General features: G+C 35.1%; 1 protein-coding gene across 6 annotated transcripts; it reads right to left on the bottom strand.

Moving 5' to 3' along the window:
• Nucleotides 1-1,015: 1,015 nt before the first annotated feature.
• Nucleotides 1,016-19,131, bottom strand: LOC130613915 (protein CBFA2T1-like). 6 transcript variants are annotated; one of them, XM_057435273.1, is made up of 11 exons: nt 19,071-19,131; nt 18,328-18,405; nt 5,452-5,652; nt 4,938-5,074; nt 4,730-4,819; nt 4,414-4,595; nt 3,220-3,293; nt 2,852-2,943; nt 2,610-2,757; nt 2,044-2,279; nt 1,016-1,909 (listed from the first exon to the last, which is right to left on the bottom strand). In XM_057435273.1, the coding sequence occupies exons 1-11, from the start codon at nt 19,114-19,116 to the stop codon at nt 1,604-1,606; spliced, it is 1,590 nt and encodes a 529-aa protein (XP_057291256.1). In that variant the 5' UTR covers nt 19,117-19,131; the 3' UTR covers nt 1,016-1,603. The 6 variants fall into 6 exon arrangements, with proteins under 6 accessions (XP_057291256.1, XP_057291258.1, XP_057291260.1 ...); XM_057435275.1 differs by lacking the exons at nt 18,328-18,405; nt 19,071-19,131 and adding exons at nt 5,924-6,026; nt 17,366-17,495; XM_057435277.1 differs by lacking the exons at nt 18,328-18,405; nt 19,071-19,131 and adding an exon at nt 17,366-17,490.
• Between the last annotated feature and the right edge of the window lie 858 nt (nt 19,132-19,989).

Here is a 19,989-nt window from a genome sequence, read left to right as displayed (position 1 = left end):
ATCGTTGCGTCGCATCGTGCAAGCGCATATATTTATTCGTAAATCGTACGATCTTCTACACATGAACCTGGGACAGCCAAGCAAACACAGCTCGAAGATACAGATTTACAAAAAAGTTTCTTTAAACCAAGTTTTAAGTCGTCAAACATAACATAGTGAAAGAGTTCAAGTTGAGATCAGTAGTAACAAGACTCAGAAAAAATGGTGAAATTTAACAAAAATTTTGGAGTAACTGAATCCGTTTTAAAATCGGAATACGAGGAAAACCGAAACCGAAATAATTTATCAGTTCGAAAAAGCCGAGAGAAATCAAAACTGAAAATTCAACAAACAAAAGAAAAAATCAACAGGTTACGTATAGAAAACGAAAGTCTTACATCTGAAATGACACTGATGACAAAAGAGCTCGCTTATCTAAAAAAGTTATTCAACTCTTACTTTGTGAAAAAGAATGGAAATGATGTTGGTGTTGATGCCACAGAGCTTCTTTTACATTTAAAAGGACAAAACTGGCGTAAATAGACATTGTGTAAGCTATATCCCTTCTATCAGAATGGTTATCAGGTGTATATATAATATATAAAATTTTTTATTTTGACTGTATTGTATTTCGTTTCATGAAGTATATAAGCTTTTTTAAATGATCTTTTATATCCAAGCCAATACCAGTTAACGATCCACACAACAAACACCTTTATACATAGGTACATTGGTATTTTGGACAGTATTTGGTTGACTGTCATCTCCTGATTTAATCGTACTTAGTTGACTGTCATCTCCTGATTTCATCGTACTTAGTGACAACCCAGTCTTTTTTCTTATCCACAATCTAAAACTCGCCCGTGAATTACGAACATAGTGAAAAAATGAATACTAAAGACTAATTGCTTATCGGAATCATCTTTTTTTTCTTAAAGGCAAAAAAAACAAATTTCTATCAATTTTTGCTAATTTGACCAGATTATGTGACCATGTTTAAAGTACATCAATTTCATAGGAATTGATAAAAAAAACATCACAGTTACACGTATCTTATTAAAAGAGATAGCTATACGTATTTACACACCCTACCTTCTACATCGGAAATATATTTACAAAAGCTAATTATACGAAAGAAATAGAAGTTATATGATATTCAAAACCAGTAAGATCTCTTCACAAGACTCTCAGTAGAGAGCACAAAATGTAATAATAAACATCACAATCGATGTCGTCCTCTCCTGATGAACAGCAGTTGCATTCATAGAATGTTCTTTGCATAAAGGTATGGGACGAGAAAAGGGCGTTAGCAGGGATGGGACGAAAAACGGGAGCAAACTTTTTCCAATGTTTCTTCTAAATGTTCATTTTGGGTTTATATAGGGAACTTCTATCCTATTATCCCGCTGAAGGTAAACTGTGGCATTTTCTTACAGACGATAAATGCATCCATTTATTTACGTATCTTTTCGGCGTGCTATTTGCCACACAAAGGCGAGACTAAATTAGCCCGTTTTTTGTCCCGTCACAACTGCCTCTTACGTCCCGCCTCATGTTTGTTGCTTACGTCCCCCGAGTTAAGAATCAAGATAGTATCAATTACTATAATCTGAAGATCGACTGTTCAAGTTGAAGTTGTTGGAACAGGAGGAGTCGACATCACCGCCTCAGTACTGCTCGTGCTTGCTTCTTTGGAAGTGGTGGTTGTTGCCGTAGTGACTGGTCGAGGACTGGACTTGCGATCAGGTGTTGAGCTATCTGTTTCAATCCGAGGTGACTTACTGTTTGATTCTTGGCTCTGCTTTGCATGCTTACCGCATTCTTTATGGTGGTGTTCCCAGTCCTTGTGCTGACAGAATGCACCACAGTATCTAGCTACGTTACAACCACTGCATGTTTCATTCGCCTTTCTACCGCAGTTCCAACAGTTCTAAAACAACAACAACAAAAAGAGTCAAACAGAAATATTTTCGCGAAGTTAGTGTTACTTGTAAAACCTTTTTTAAATTTGCTTGCCACTGAAGTGCTGATAAGAAAATCCAAGAGCAACAAATATTTTTGTACCTCTTTGGAATTCTCCTGTTGGTTTATAATGATGGAAGTTTCTTCAGTTGCTTGTCGTCTTGCTTCTAACACAGCTTTGTCCATTCGTTGATGAGCTTGGCTTAATGCATCATTAGCTTTCTCCTCCGCAGCGCTTACAGCTTTTTGTAGCTCAACTACCGCCTTACGTTTCACATCGGTGACGGCATCTTCGGCTCTTCTCTTTACTTCGTTTATGCGATCGTCGGTCAGCTCGACTAAATGGAAAATCGTATTACTATGTATCACTATATATACAACGTACAAGCCATACCATATACGCATTTTTTAGACCGGTTTGCAGTGAATACTGGCCCTATACCAACTGTTCTTAGTCCAATCTTAGTCCAAAATTCATGCAGTCCTAGTTTTTATTAATAATTGGCAAAAATAGCTCTATACACAAGGTTCTGTAATTTTAATTAGGCGACGTAACATAACTCCTAATAATTTGGAAAGATTACCAACATTTTTGTCAAATTAAACTGTAGTATTTATTGGTCCAAGAACAGTTGCATTTTCTTTTTGATCAAATCAAAAAGGTTTACCTGCTCTTCTCTTGATTTCGGACTCAGCATCAGCCGCCATTGCTCTAGCCCAGGACGCCATTTCTTCACGATCTCGAACACAGCGATCTTGCAAGACAGACATAGAACGCTTCGCTTTTTCAACGAACGTTACAATACATTGTAAAATCTATAAATTGAAAATTGAAATCATCTCACTGAAAAATAAACAAAAAACAATACATGGAATTAAAAAAAAAAATACAAACGTGCAGCATTTATACCGTTTCTAAGTTTCTCCATTCATCAGTATCTTGTTTCATGCTATCCATCAACTGCTCAACAATAGTTCCACTATCTTGATCATAACCAGGCGCTAGAATGACAAAAATATCTTGTATGTTTTTATTTTAGGTGTGTATCATAATCAGGCGCTAGAATCACAAAAATATCTTGTATGTTTTCATTTTAGGTGTGTTGCTAATTTAAACAAGAATGGCACTACTAAATAATTTTTAGCTGGTCATAACGTTGTAGAATTTTACTTCAAAGGAAAGGCCTAACAGCACGCCAAAATTATTTAGTTAAAGTATGTAGCCATAGTAACAGAAAATGAGGTGCAGATGTGTTAAAAAGCAAACAAACGACTTACTGCGACATTTTCTTTTGTTGGGAGATATTGCTGGTAGACCATGTGCTTCGTTGTGGTGTCCATTTTCTTTAGGTCTAAAATTTAGAAAATATTTCTTCATTTCTTCTTTAGTTACAATTCTAGCTCTTATCAATTTCCTTCAAATCTTTTCGAAACACAACTTGCTGTCTACCGATTCATGTTATGATGTTTTATTTCAATAAATAAATATGCTTGGAATGTAGATGACGTAAAGAAATTTTGGTAAAATGTATAGCTCCTGTTTTAAAAAATTAAAAAAATTTTCAGCAAGTACTCTGTTTAAAAATTTTTAAATTCGCTTTTTTGATTCTTCAATTTTACTAGTCAGCGTCTATACAATGCCAGTCCCTTGTTTCTTGATATTGTGTTTCTTAAAGAAATGAATTCCAGGAAAAAATTGTGGACTTTGTCATAAATTATTTATTTAGAAAACCTAAGTGTTATCGAAGGTGCGTCTCACCATGTCGTTAAGGTTACGTAAAACAAGGAGAAAGAGTTTTCTGTCGGAACGGAAAAGTTTGAAACGACATTAAAAAAACTAGCATATTACGGGCTGCAGCAGTTTTTTATATTTCCCCAGTTCTAAAACTTTGGAAACGCGAGAAAAAAAAAAATAGAAAAAAAATTAAATTAAAGTTTCTCACAGTTACTCACAGAAATATAACGAAAATAAGAATATAAATAACAAGAAAGAAATCTCAAAGTAATTTGAAGATCAAGAAATATTCGTATACAAAAAAGATGAAAATTTGACGTCACTATGGTTTCCTGAACATATGGTTTAAACAGGGAGCATCTGGTGAGAAGAAGGTTTATTAGTAATTTTTTCTCTCAACATAATAATTTGGTGAAATAGGCGCAGATGGTTATGATATATTCTCATAAAGCAGATGTTAACGAATCTTTAGACCTTTTTCATTTTTTGTACGCAGGTGTGTAGGATGGAATAAAAGAAAGTGTTGATAAGCACATCTGGATAACAGAAAATGTGAAGCTGTTTTGAGAAACAAGGTTTTTACTCGACCAGCGATCTTTTTTATGAAATATTCAGTTTGCGCAGATGGTATAGATAAAAAAAACAGTAAAATTGAGGAAATAATTTACCCCCCGTTGATAGGAAATAAGAAGAGACAAAATATTCGTATATTTACCAAATAGAAGGAAAAAGCTTACCTTTCAGCGTCTGACTTTCTTTTTTCTCCAACCCGATCGAAACCAAATTCTTCGCCTTCGCTTTTTATGCGTTCACGTTCGTGGGCGGACAGCGATTCTGAGGGGGTGAGGTACTGATGAGGAGACCTCTTTGATAAGTGTGAACACTGAATCAATTCTTGTTGAAGCAACGGTAGATTGGCCTGACAACAAAATGAAGATACGTGAGAATAGGAACAAAAAAAATAACAATTCATAAGCTATTCAATATTGACCACAAAAATTCTTATCAATGTTGTGAAAACAAACAAACAAACAAAAAATCAAAACCGATTACCTTTAGGAACGGTATAACAAAAGGCCGCAATGGGAAATTTGTCGCATCCTGTAACTGTTGGTGAAATTCTTCCACAGTGATTGCGTTGTTCTAAAAAAAAAAAAAAAAAAATGAAAAAATGCAACAGCGCAGGTACGTAAAGTGTCATAATTAAGTTATGGTACCAGCATCGAAACAATACACGTTTACATCAGTAAAAACATCGTACCACTAAATTTACGATCAAACCACGGACGCGTTCGCCAATCTCTGGTGAAATGTCTGAACCAAACTGTTGAAGGGTGGTGAGAAAGCGTTTGAGTTTGCTAAGCTGTCTTGCACCACAAGTGGGTGGCAACTGCATACCTGTATATATAGAAGATTTCTCAGATCCCTGCAAAATTTCGAGCCTAAATATTTTTCTAAGCTTAATCTTATACTGATTGGAAAAGGGTAAGGAAAAAATCGTCACAACTAATAACCCTAACAAATTCTATGCGCATGGAAATTTCAAATGGTTGAATTAACATTGGACACAAATATTAAGAAAATAAAAATGAATATTCTCCCTTCATGGAAATACTAAATATACAAAAAATCTTCATTTGATGCAGCTTAAGCCTGCTTATCAATTAAACGTCGTTATTTTTATGAAACCGTATTCTTTTTTTAAAATAATACAGTTTTTATATGTACTAAAAACAGAATCAAGAAGGTCAACATAATAAGTAGAAAACACTAACCATTTAATAAACCGGGTGAAAGCGGTTGATTCGGACTTGTCGCATGATATCCGTTCGGTAACCCAGTTGCAACGGAAATCGGTGGTCGTCCATCAATCAACTGCGACGTCGAGGTGGTGATATGTAATCGCGCTGGTGACGATACGATTGGAGCGTCGGCAGGCACGGGGACTGGCGAATCTGGCATCACTACACTGCGTTCTAAACGAAACATGGTTCAAAACTAAACAAATCGAAACGCAATCTGAAAAGCACATGTGTTTTCCCCATGCAATTGTACATAACTGCTAAACTATATCAATTTGCTATGGTAACAAACACCTTATATTTTCCTTGCTCACACGTTACTAATAGCTATAAGTAAGAAAGAAAAGATGATTATTAAGGTGTGTGTGACCACAGCTTATGGAACGAACTAGTCACGTGACAACCGCTAATTATTATTGTCAATAAAAACGTTGAAAATGCTTACCATTAGCCGACATATAATCTCTTAAGGTCAATTCACTGTTGCGATACAAGAGAGAGTTTTTACGCGAAGCAACCATCAGCGCTTTGAAATTTGTTTTTATTTTCTAATGTGCGATCTATATTTTAATAAGGACTGATTCGAATGATAAAAATAAAAATACGAAAGAATTAAAAATTTATAAGTAAAAAAATAAATTATAACCGTAAATAATTTAATGTGCATGGATAATTTATATCCAGGAAAAAAAGTGGAAAAAAGAATGAAAACTAGAAACAAAAAGAAAGTAAGAAATTGGTGAAGAAATGTATAAAAGAGAAATAGAAGCTGACGCTATCTGGAAAACACGACAAAAACCATTTAAAAACTTTAAAAAGTAAAAAAAAAATATTTATACAAAGGTTTAGGGAATAATTTCAACAAAACATAATTGTTCTTAGTTAGAAAAGCAAGCAGAGGGGAGACAGATGTGGTGTGGGCTAGCCACCTGCGCCAACAAATGAAACATACAAAGTTATGACAAAAAAAAACATTCACACAAAACACGTGTATCGAGTTTTTCTTTCTTGTGAAATTGTTAAGTTATCATAAGTAGGATTTTGACAAAAACAAATTGGAAATCAAAATCCAAGTTTTTTTCGACCGTAAGCGATTACAAAATAAGTGAAGTAAAAAGTTAATTTTTTTTTTTAAAAAAAAGTTATTTTTTTGAAAAGTTGTTTAGCTATTTTAAAGAACTTTCCAGACTGGAGTCAATACAAAGTTGTGGCTGGAAAGGTCCTAGGGACATCGTAGGAATGTAAACATTAAAAGCCGAAGTTGAAATATTCGTCTTATTAAAAATGTTAGAGTAAGCAAAAACAAATTAAAATAAAATTAAAAAAAAATGGAAAAAATGGTACAACGAAAGCCCGTTTGATAGAATTTACAGAACGCATCAAATATTGAACTATTTTAAAAACTATGATTTTAGCGTATATTCATTTTCACACACAGTCTTTGCGTATTGTGAAAATGTGCGGATAAGGTATGTCACATTAGCGCCCAACCTTATAACACCCCTTGCACGTGGTGGCACAACCGAGAACGTGAAAAATAAAATTCTATACGACTCAAAATTATTTAAACTTCTCGATGGATTTTATTTCTGCATAAAAATAAAATACTAAAACGAATTGAATTTATACTGTTATTTTAAAATATGCGTTTAAAATTACAAACTATCAAAGAAGCAAAGATTTAAAAACGTCAACAGAAAGATTGAATGAAATATACGTCTATATAAATCACGCCAACACAACAACTTCCAATTTTATTTTTTGTATAAACTTTTATGAATATATCTTTAACATAATTTAATATTTTTGTTACACACGTGAATGAGGCTCAAACTATCTTACATGTGTAAACGAGGCTCGAAGTAACAGCTGGGAATGGCCACCTGACGTTATTAACTCACTTTTCCCTGAAGAATTTCATTTAAAGTGTAATAATATATTAACTTGGAGTTTTAATTATTATTATATATTTTTTTTTTATTACTCATTCATGCACAATGGTAAATGCATTTTTGACAGTCTCAGACAAACACAGTAAAAAAATCAAAACGATTATCATGCAGAATTATTTAAACAGGGGATTTGATCTGAGGTTAGAAAGGTGTCACCACCATTAAGTGGAAAGAAATTTCTTTCAACAGTTTTTTGTGGTAAAGGTTTTTCACACTTTTCTTGTGAACAAAATGACAACGGGAAGCAACAATGAAATATTATGGTGTAAACATTGTACAATATGAAGAAAACACGATAAAAATATAACGTCCATCCACGTTGTTCCTTTCAACAAGACAAAATGTTGTAACTATCCAGAAAGAACAATTCTAGTCGCCGTAACACAATCCTTTGATTATTCCCCTCTCTATTCGAAACGATCTACCGAATCTTGCAAACACTTTATAGCACGTGCATAAGAAGATTGACGCAGCACTGACAGGTATCCTTCCAATGTAAACAGATTCAGGAAAGACAATTTATTGAAAGAGGGTATTGATGTCGATTCAACGAAAAAAGTAAATAAAGATGGAGAAGTTAAACTCTGATAAAAGCATGTGCTTTGTATGGAATGGAATGCGAGAGACAAAAAATATAGGGGTCACATATGTTGAAATTTTGTATATATCGCGACAGCATTTAAAAATTTGGGAAAACGAGATTCGTGTTGCATTTTTGAGTTGTCATTACGAGATAAAAATTAAACAGAAGACACTTACCAAACTACTCCTACAGAAGAAGCGAGTCAAACAGATTTAGTTGCCTAACCTTCTTACTACATCATGCCGAAGTGAGAAAAGCTCAAAGAGATACATTCTGGATTGTATCAAAGCTCTTCTTCGGAACAAACGAAGCTCACGAATGAGCGCGTTTCATTAAAAAGTGAAATCATAACACAATCAAGTATTGAAATATAATTGATATCTCACGTGTATCTTTCAAACATGAGAGAAGACAAGGGTGGGGCGATCTACAATATTGTACTAAAAACAGACAGACTTAAAGATTATCATACCGAAGGTTGAACTGTAAGAGAGAGTGTACATCAGCGTGCGACGTACCCGTAATTTATTAATCTCCAATGCTGAATTGTGCAGTAAATGCTTGGCTTCACATTCTCAAAACTATGCACAAAAAAGTTTTCTTTTTTTAACGAAAAATCTTTTTGTACCCAACTATACATTTAGCGAGTGCAAAAACAAGTTTGTTATCATACAAAAATAATTGTCCACCATTTTGAAGTTAAATTTAACAAAACAGCGATGATGTCATTTAAATTCATACTGATTTGGACGCGTGTTATTTTTTGTGCATTTGCGCTTAAAATAGAATCCCGCCAGCGTGAATTTTTCCGCCGCGAATTTCGGTGCAATTTCTGTATTTTAAAGCAAATGGAAAGAAAGATTATTTTAGAGCCGATTTATTCTTTGGCGAGTTTTGCGTCTATAATTTTTCGCACTAACGCTTTTTGCGCGAACGTGCGAAAATTGAGAATATGTGCGAATGGGATAGATTTTGAGATTATCCTACGACTGCCATCCTAAGTAGAATAGAAGTAGGAATGAGAACGAAATATACTTTTGTTAATTATTTCCATGGGTATTTGGAATCGCGACTTGATAAAAGTTCACGATATTATGTGCATCCCTGCGCATGCGTCCACATTCATTACCAGTACTTTACTGGTACACAAAATAATTAGAGTCATGCAGTAATTTAGTTTTTGCAAAAAAAAAACATGAAAAAATGTAGAAAAAAGTAACATTTAACATCCAAAATCTATATGCGAGAAAAGTTAAATTTATAAAGAAAAATAAACGAACAAATAAAAAAACACACGGCCTTTGTATACAGGTTGAAACACGCTATCACTTTGAAATTGATAGCGCAAAATAAAATTTATCGTGAAACGTCCACAAGAAATGCATACACTTGTCGTCATCACTGTGATGAAATATCACTGACATTAGCTTTCATAACAGTGCACCATCGAAGAAAGATTGCACCGAAAGTATTATAAAAAACACATCTCTTTCAGCACAGTGAGAACGTTCTTATGGATTAGTCATTTCTATTTTTAATTCTGAATGCTAAATCCGGTTTAATTTTGGAAGAAGGGTATTTCGGATCAACAAAAGTTATCAATGGGAAAGGGAGAAAAAGTCAGCATTGACTTCAGAAAAGAAAGCTAAACATTGGGTTATGTTTAACAGCATTTCGGACATACATGCTGCATGAGGCGCGAAAGTAACATAGATGATGGATGAGGCGCAAAAATAACATACGTGATTTTGTAATCGTTATTTAAAAAATTTAAATTCATTGACAAAATAAAAATACTTCTAATTAAATAAAGTTTTTCGATCTTGAAAAATTTACTTAACACATTTTATAAACTGACAATTTACACCTAGGTGTGAACAGAGCTTAAAAGGTAGAGTATAAATTGTCAATTAAAATATCGGCCATACATAACAATTAATATTTAATTGGCCTAATGACATATAGGAGAAATAGAATTAAAATTAAAATATTTTCACTATCTCGACGACTGATTATCTGCTTTTGATCCCCAACAATCACAAAGTAGTTTTTGGGGGTAGTTCGTTAAATTTTTGAGGTTAGCCATTTAAATTCATGACAAATTCAAATTTTTACTTCTATGCCAAGATTGGTACGAATGAAATGTCTTTTCACAAACTTCAATGTCATCAAAAAAACAAATAGAGCATGTTACTTGTTGTATTTTATTTGTTGATGTGCAAAATAAAGCTCATCATTAAACAATGGATAAAATTTCGCGGATTTTGCTAACTTCTACAATCCCCTGACACGAACTTTTTCATCTGCAAATTTAAATGACCGCGAAATATTCACCCAAGGTACAATTAAATTTTGACGTGGGTTTATTGTTGCAAAACGTTTTTTCACAACATTTTTTTTTAAAATCTAATTTTGCGGACAAGAGATTTTTTGAGAAGGTGGAGTATTCATAACTACTTGATGTCATACAGTGAAAAGCACAGGGTGTAGCAACAGTGTTCAATTTGTTATTATTTCAGGGGTAAAAACTTTCGTGGGTAGAAAGTTTTGCTAGGTAAAAAAAAAATCGCGAAATTTTACGACAAAAACTTTCATGAATTATAATTTTAAGACGAATCTTGCGTAAAAAATTCTTTTGATAGTTCTATTGTTACATCGAGTTTTCTATCTTGTCCTTTTAAAATTTAGAATTAGTGTGAACACGCGGACCTGGGTGCTGGTAAAAGCTTTCTGAAAGAACATATAAATGGAGATCTTGTCGATTTTCTTTTAATATTTATACAAACTGCTCTACTAAATAAGAAACATGTGAAAAGTGTCGTACCTTAAGGAAAGAAATTATTTGCGAAAAAAAACTTGTGCGGAATTTATTTTTGCAGACAAGTGACCCAAAAATGGCATATTTTGCGGAATAAATTTTTGCGGATAGCGAAATCAAAAGAAATATTGTGATATGAATTTTTGCGGATGCAAGAACCTTCGTAAATTGAAAGTCAGGAAAAACCTAATTTAGTACCTTAGTGTATGAAAAACATCCGATTTATGGAATATTGTCTCTTTAATTTTCATCAAAATATCGAAAAAAGAATACTAAGCTGTAACAAATTTAAGATGAAATATCGTCACTGAAAATATCAAAAATATTTCTGCATGGATCGTACTCCACAGACCACTCCTTTTTTGCGGAATTTATTTTTGCGGAATTTATTTTTGCGGAATTTATTTTTGCGGAATTTATTTTTGCGGAATTTATTTTTGCGGTTGACCAACATTTCTTCACTTCTGCAGAAATAATTTTTGCGGATTTGAGCAAAATTTGCAAAAATTAATTCCGCAAATAAAAGTTCCGCACAAATTTCTACGGCAAATAACTTCTTCCCTTAATATCATTTTGGTTATTCTAGATTATTTATCATGGTTTTACAGTGTAGTATTAAAAATATAGTTCGAATAATTGCTTCACAACACTAATAATATTTCCGACGTTGCATGATCCTAAAATTGTACTTTATAAAATTATACTTAAAATTAGCTGTAAGCTTTATAATTAAAGAACACACTATGTCTTCATGAAAAACATAAAAAAGTGTATCCCTTAAATATTAAAGTAAAAATTTATTTTTTTCAGAAAGATCAAGGGCATTGTGCATATCCATTGTTCTTAACGTAAAATCACAACATAGACCACCATGCCAAATTAGAAGAGTAGCTTAGTTAAGAGATTGTTCATAAAATAAGTGGATTCATTCTCTTTTTTCAAGATTATTTCAACAACCATGTCTTGTCTATTTGGTGATTGGTTGCATGTTAAGTCATCTTTGTTCAAGCTAAGTTTCATGTCTTTTGTCTTGCAGGAATAAAAATTACACTCTTACAGTCTTTAGTCATGATCAAAATACACTGCCTGAAAATAGTCTTTTTCCAGATGTCACAGTGACATCTGGAAAAGATCTTTAACCAAAAACAGTCTAATTAAAAAAGTTTACATCTGAATACATACACAAATTTTGAACATGAGAGAAACAATGGAACAATGAAATTTTCAAACATGAAAAACTTATTGATGGTTAATTTGGGGTATTTAAGGCCTGTTCTTTTAGTAACATACTTTTTCATAAAGTTGAAATTGGTATGAAATGCAATGCCTAGTAACCAGATTTTTCCATTATTGATAAGTGCCCTGATGAGCAGAACCAAAGAAAAGCTGTGACGTAAGTACAGACCATATCTTTCAGAGTCATTCTGGCCAATATCACGAAGGATTTGAAAATAAAGGTCCTTGAAATTGTTTCTAATTTACACCAATTGATTACTTCCATAAGTGGGGCAAATTCAAAAAATTTCAGCTTGATATCAGTTTTTTAAGGTAGAAATTGCAGTTAGGGATTGCCAAGCTTTGTGATTTTACCGCACATCAAAACATCCTATTCTCTAAAATATACTAATAAAACTTAAGAAAAAGTAATGTTGTTCTGCCAAAAGAATTGCTTAGAGGGACCATTTGGGTGCATGAATTTTACACTAACATCATTATGCTTAAAAAGAGACAAAGTTAAAAACACCAAATTACCACTTTTTCTCATCAAGACATACATAGAATGAAGCAGGTGCAATATCATCAATGCTAATTGCTGACTTGTGGAAAAGGCTAATGGCGTGAGAAGATTCAGCAGGACTTTAAATTTTTGCCTTGAACAGGCAAAAATTGATGGTTTTTCTAAATGCATTTTTAAAACGAGACCTTAATAAAATACAGTCTGCTTTAACTTGTTTTGAATCAACAAAAAAAGTTGTAATTCCAGCTATCTCTTTGGAAGCAAATTCAAATAACTGCAAGGGTGTCAGAATTTGATTGAAAATAAGCCTTTGGAGACTAGCATATGCAGTGAGGCGCTTTAAAGTGCCCACCTCCATCTCAAGCATTTTTGCCATGTGATGTGGCAAAAAAGTGCCACTCTACTTTAATATTAAAATCTTCTTCATGTGAAAGAAGATTAGTTAAATTTTTGTAGTTCTTATACTGGGCTGCTGAGCCATCACTAAAGTAATACACTTTCTGCATACCAATATCGATGAAACGATTAGCATTTTTAAGGCTTATTAAAAAAGAAAACACTGCTACTGCATCATGGATCTTATGATCACTTATACAAGCATAACAGTGACTATGCAGCTGGCTTGTTTTCGGATCAATATGAAAAGTTAAAAAAAGATGTATGGTAGTTCGGGTATGTGTTGCGTTATTATCTGAAAAGTAAAATTTTAAAGACTTGTGTTTTTTGTTACACCATGTTTGTTTATTGTCCCCTATGTCTTCATTCTCGTTCAATGTCTCACTTGTTCTTTTTGTCTGTTCTCCATCACTGTGTTAATTTGTAATCACTTTCCCCAATGTATTGTTAATTGTTGTACAGTTGTGTGTCATGTCCCAATGCGATCATTTTTTGTAGTATATATATTTTTAGTTCAACATGTAAAAAAGTCTTCCTCTCAAACTCTGAGGTGTAGTGAGAGTTGCATCAACATCAAGTGTCTTTTACTTATTTTCAAATTTAAATTCAAATGTTTAAATTTCTCAATTCAAGTTAGTCTTAACAAACAAATTATATCAGGGCATTCAGAACAATCATTCTGGCAAGCTGGTGAGTTATATTCATGTGGCTTTGTTTTCTATTTTTCAAAAATTATTTAAATTTAGTTTCATTGTATTTAGTTTGAACCGTTTCAAAATCATTTTGTTACAAACATATGTCGTATTTTGTGCCCTGATCTGGTTTTGGGTGTTTGGCTGGAAACCCTAACATATTGTGCCATTGAAAACACTTGGGCCGCATTTTGTACCATAAATAAATAGTTTTCTGCAAAATCTATTATCATTGCACATTCATTTTGTAATAGTGACTCCTTTTTTTCTCTTAAAACATCCAGCTTGCAGAATCAACAAAATCTTCAATACATTCATCATAATCATCTAATTGACTGCGATCTGTGCTAACCCATTGCTTATAGTTGATACAATCTTTTTCTTAAAGATCTTTGGAATTAGTCATTAGGAAAACTTTTACTTGATTCTGGTTTGAACAAACATGTCAATGATGCAACATGCACTTTTTATTGGTAGTGTCACGCACACATTTTTTAAGCTTATAATCCAAATAGCATATACTCTTAACTTCACATTCTGATGGTACATGCATACATAAACATTGTGAGACCCAGAACCACCAACAGTTAAATTAATACATTGTTTGGCAACTAAGTTTGCTTTTCTTTTGCCTTGAGTAACTACTCCGTCTATTTTGATAGACCTTAGTGAATAGCAATAGAACACTGGTTAACTAACTCTGTAGCTGTTTTAACTGACATACAAGACTCTTTCTCAGAGCACCTATTATCATCATTAATCTCCCCACTGAACAGCTTTCTGAAACAATTTCTGCAAACTTAATGTCCAGGTACCATATACTATTGTCTTGTCCTTGTATTCATCTAATCTCATTGTATGTAGATTGGTTTTTACACTTTACGCAACCAAAAATCTGCAATGCTGTGAAAAGAATCTGCAAAACTTGAAAACTAAAACAACTCTAATCTGTTATGCTGAGGAATTAAGAAAAACAGATTCTGCAATGCAATGTAATCACCCAAAATAGAATTGGAGAGTATTGTGTTTACTAAGATTATATTGTAACCTTTTATTTTATGTCTATTGTTTTAGCCTAACATTCTAATAGTATAATACTAACAAAGAACAACTTTTGTCCATGTTAAGCTACTCAATTCAGTGACTGGAGTATTTTTGGGAAGATCTGTACCATGACTGTGCTATCCTGCTCAATTGCAGATTGCACCTACAAAACTGAAGATGTTGTAAAGTGGTTGGTGCAGCGGCACTGCTGAACCTCCACGCTATCAAACACGCTGCCCCGACTGCACCACGTAGTAACGCTGCCTCAGCTTTTCGTGCGCCAAAGCTTGAGAGGCCCAGGGTTCAACTTAACTCCTTAACCGAAGACTGGAACGCCTTCATTCGAGGATGGGAGACCTTCAGAATTGGCTCCAACATACCAGACAATGCGGCATCTGGCAAGCTGCTAAAGTGCACCTAAGAACAACTTGGGAACATTGTGATGCAGGCCAACCCTGGCTTCACATCCTTCTCTAGTGATGAAGCATTGAAGACCCTAAAGGCACTAGGAGTCATCCCAGTCGACCTTGGTGTGGTCAGATCAGAATTGATGACCATGAAGCAAGATCCTGAAGAACCATTCAGAACGTTGCCCGCTAGAGTCCAGGGAAAAGCCAAGACCTGCAAGTTCCACACCAAGTACAACGGTGTCTGCGACCACTGCAACAGATAATACAGTGGAGACGTATACTACACGGACAAGGTAATCCAGGATGTCTTGCTCAATGGCATAGCTGACCTTGACATTCGTCGTGATGCCTTGAGCTCAGACAACATCCAGAAAAAAACTTCTTACCGAAGTGGTTGCATTTGTAGAGAACCGATAGACAGCATGGGACGCGAACCCTGTCTCCACAGAGTCAACCCTGTCAGTTTACGGTCGCAAAAAGACTGGTCCAACACATCAATCGACCTCTCTATCTGACTATGACAGGTCATGTACGGATGTTTGCCTGGACTGTGGTAAGACATTCCACCTCTTCTTGAAAAAGACATGGGAATGGAACAAAAAACCCCAAATCCGATGAGAATCATGTTGGAATAAGACTGCCCAGCTCAACCAGAAACACCTGAGGTAAATCAAGCTCCATGAGTGCTACTTTGTGGGATAGTGGTAGGTCAAGTATCTTCCGTTGGGCTCCAACAACTCCGCAATAACTCACAACGCCTTGAACATTCATCAAACAAGGCTGTACCAGTAGATCACCAGATCTTTTCGAAAGGTGGACGAAGACGAGCCCAGATGAGAGACCACCTAACCATTGAGCTGAAAGTGTTGCAAGAAAGGTCTTCACAAACTGCAGATGTGAAGGGCATCGTTGACTTCGGCGTCCAATCCAACCTTCGGTCCCTTACCCACTTCCTACGGATTATCTTCAAAAGAACTGACCTGGTCCCTTCAAAGATGTCTTTGAACGCGGCAAGCAAGTTCCCAATCCGCATCACCTGAGTCTTCTACGCTAAGATCTCAGGCAAGAAAGCCATGACGCCAACGAGTTGTACCTCTCCTAGAAGTCAATGCTACAGCTTGGAATCATCGAGAGGGACTTTTCCTTAATTAGGAAGTACAGCAAACCACTCTCCCCCCCCCAACCCCCCCCCCAACCCCCCCCCCCAACCCCCCCCCCCCCCCCCGAGACCATGACTACCGACAAGTCAACCATCAGCCAAGAACCTGATAATTAATAAAACCACCATGTTAACAGAACCCACAACGCATGATGCAGAATCGAACAGTACTGCTTCCATTTGTGGGGCCACGAATCAGGATGAGAGCATTTGCAAGTGCCCCAAGAGAACACCTGTTCCACTTCGTCCAATGGAGCTCCCCTTTCCCTGTGTCCCAGAAAGCAATAAAAGAATAAAGCAGTGGCTCCTTGACAGGTATGCGAGCTCCACGAAAGACTGTCGACCTTTCTCCCCTCAACAAACATTGCTTCCTTGAAACTCACAATGCTGAGCCACCCTTTCATGCAGTTCGACGGATGAGAGAGAGATGTACATATTTTACATGGCTAGCCTCACAAATATCGAGGAATATACCCAGTGTAATATTTCCAGAAGAAGCCATGGTTTTGATGGGGAGTCCTTGAGTATTTAATGCTCTCTTTCAGCTACGCAAACTCAATTAGGGTCAGCGCTCTGCCAGACAACTCCCTGCCACATCCAACAGCCCCACACAGTGAGCCATCTCCCCAATTTTCCTCATATGGCTCCCCCCTCTTTTAGCGGATTTCCGTCCATGAAATACACACATTCGGATAAATCTTGGAAGGCTCAGGGGCATGTTTTGTAGATAAAAGTTATTGGAATTGATGACAAGAGGAATTATGCTCACGAACGATGAAGAATTTTCAGGCCACTAACAAATTTTTAAAATTTCTCAATCCCTAGCGGATTTTTTTTCATACTTCAGACCCCCTCCCCCTCTTAGCGGTGATATTTTTAGAAGCTCCTCTTGTTTGGTGATTGTGGCATTTTTTTGCCAAAAGGAATTTTGAGCATATGTAATCAGGAGCAATGTGATTCATTTGGATTTGAAAACTAATGATGAGTAAATTAATAAAACAGTAAACAAACTAGCAAGGTACAGTTTTAAGTAATAAAAAGCACAATTCGTAAGTATATAGCTAGGTAAATAAAATAAAAAACCGAGAAACTCACTTTGAGCTTATGATACTATCCTATCTTTGTTGTTTATGCCTATCATGAGAGGAAACGATTTTTTAAGTGAATGCGGTCAACACTATATACAGTGCGAATCGTGTCTGCACAGTCAGCAATATCACAGATTAGATCGCTTTCTCACCTTCCGGTACTTAATTAATAACCGCCATATTGGGCTGGCGTTGATGGGACAAAACGCCATTATTCCGCGAAACTTTGTCCAAAATTTCCTGAAGGCAAAATCTTTGTTGCTTTAGCCTCGCTTAAGAAGAAAAAAATCCTGCATCCGTCCCTCGTCTTCCGCAAGACTCTTTCGGGTATAAGATATGCTTATAGAATGACTTTATTCTGATATGCATCATAATTTGCATCGTTCTTCATTCAATGATCTTAAAAAGCCCATCTTGCAAAATTTCCTCATCCTTTGAACATGGCCAAACACTATAACATTGCCTAGGTCAAATTGTGTAACAGTAGTAGGCAGACCAAATTTTTGTTTGATTTTCTTCATAGGCTCAGATAAGTGTCTAGACTTCTGAAAAGCGTAACCTAAAATATTTTAATTCATAAAGCGCGTGTTTGTTGTTTGAAAGAGTGGCCTAGAAACATTTCTTTGCTTGGAAAAATATGAACGTTTTTAAAAACTATCTATTTGTTCAATGTTTTTGGTAGTAAGTTCAACGTGCAAAAATAAAGATCCATTTCATAAATACTCTATTAGTATTACATAGTCGTTTAACTCATTCCCAGCACTTCTTCTCCGCTTTCTGACATGAGAAAGATAAGAAGATTTGGGGACGAGACAACCTCGTTCCCAGGTCATTTGCCTTGTTGATGAGTGAGAGTCACTCCGTAATAACGGCTCAGGGACCACAAGACCCTGGGTAAGAGGTTGGAGACGAGTTTGGAACCGTAAGCACCCTGGGTACTTAGAAAGTTGACTTTAGGTTCATACTTACTACACATCTTGGCCAAAATATTCTTTTGAACATAATTGAATTGAATTTTTGGTACCGTCTTTGCATTGAAGAATGGATCTAATAGTAATAAGAAAATTAGTATTATGAAATCAATTCCTGACCAAATCAAGCAAAAGTTTGATCATTGTTGTACCTAAAACAAAACAACGAGAAGCATGCAATAAAGAAAAAGAAAGAAAGACAAAGAAAACAGAAAAGCATTTTTTAAAGCCCTTAAAATTTAAAAGCCTCAGCTTTTTCTTGACTTTTAATGAAGTCCTTCTTGCAACTTGTCGAACAATAAGTTACCCACTTACCCATCCACCCGCCACTCCTCACCCCTACCACCACAACCGCCTTTATTTTCCGGTTGCTTTAAAAGTACATCATTTTCGATGGAAATGCGCGTGTGAGATCCCTCACCCTCGTTCCCATGTTTTCTTGCCTTCTTGATATAAGAGGTTCTCATCAAAAATGCAAAAAACCCTGGGGACGAGGGTGAGAGTCCCTTAAACACCACGTGATACACGTGTAATTGATTACTTCTTTTCCTCGATCACCCAAAACCATTTTACAGACGATTGAACCAGGTTGCACAAAGAATCAAAGACAAAGAAAGACAGTTATTTTTCAAGAATACAACAAGCATTTAAAGTGGGAGAAGATGTCGACGTGTTTCGAACATGTCATTTTCTTATGTCTATGTTTACGAGGCGAATTAAAATATGTAATTGGGAACTTACGTCGATAACAAGTTTGCTGTCTGTGTCTTCTTAAAGAAGGCTTCATGGTAAGTACCCAAAAAACAAAAAAAAAACACGCAATAGATTTAATTGGTAGCAGTCGCGATGTTGGTGCACCTGCACAGCTGTTTAAGTTGTTGAGTTCATTATTACTTCGTGTAAACACAGCACAAAAAATGCTGGAACAAAATAAAGCAATCTGTGTCAACAATTTAATGTCAGCTGGGCATGATCTGATTGCAAGCTTTTTTGAACTTCGTTTTTTAACACACCTTTATTTTCCTTTTATAAAAATAGAGAAAAAACGTGAATAGAAAAATAACTGAAATTGTGTTAGAAGGTTGCGTCTTTTCAAGTCTGCTGACCTTAAAAAAGCTCTTTTTTGACCATTTTGACACTATCGAGACTAGTGCATTATTAGGCGTTACCACCAGTCTAATTTAGCGGTGCGAAAAGTTGTCAAGATTCGTAAACAGACCATTATTCTTGAACAAGATAAAATCTTTTTAACTTTTGTCGAGAGAAAATTTCAGCAACAGGGCTGGTCCGCTGAAACAAGGAGGTTCACCAACATTTTTTTAAATTTTATAATTTTTTTTAATTTTCATTTTAAATTTGATATTTTAAATATTCTTTTATCATAAACTAATTTAGTTCATTTGAGAAGGGACAACTCGCAGACTTCTATATTTATCGTCAAAAAAGAAGGTAAGTGACCAAATTTTGGCTTAGTGATTAATATTTTTGCCGACTACTTTTGCATTTTGTCCCTGTTTTCGCTCTTTCTTACCTGAAGGCCTAAAAAAAAGGGGACACATTTTGCATTTTGAATATAATTGTTACATAAAAAAGGAGATTTTTGTCTCACATAGTTTGCTTTAAAAAAGCAAATGTTGGTAAATAATGATTTTGGTAAACA

Source organism: Hydractinia symbiolongicarpus, chromosome 11 (assembly GCF_029227915.1).
Source record: "Hydractinia symbiolongicarpus strain clone_291-10 chromosome 11, HSymV2.1, whole genome shotgun sequence".
Lineage (NCBI taxonomy): Eukaryota > Metazoa > Cnidaria > Hydrozoa > Anthoathecata > Hydractiniidae > Hydractinia > Hydractinia symbiolongicarpus.
This window is presented reverse-complemented; position numbering and strand designations above follow the sequence as displayed.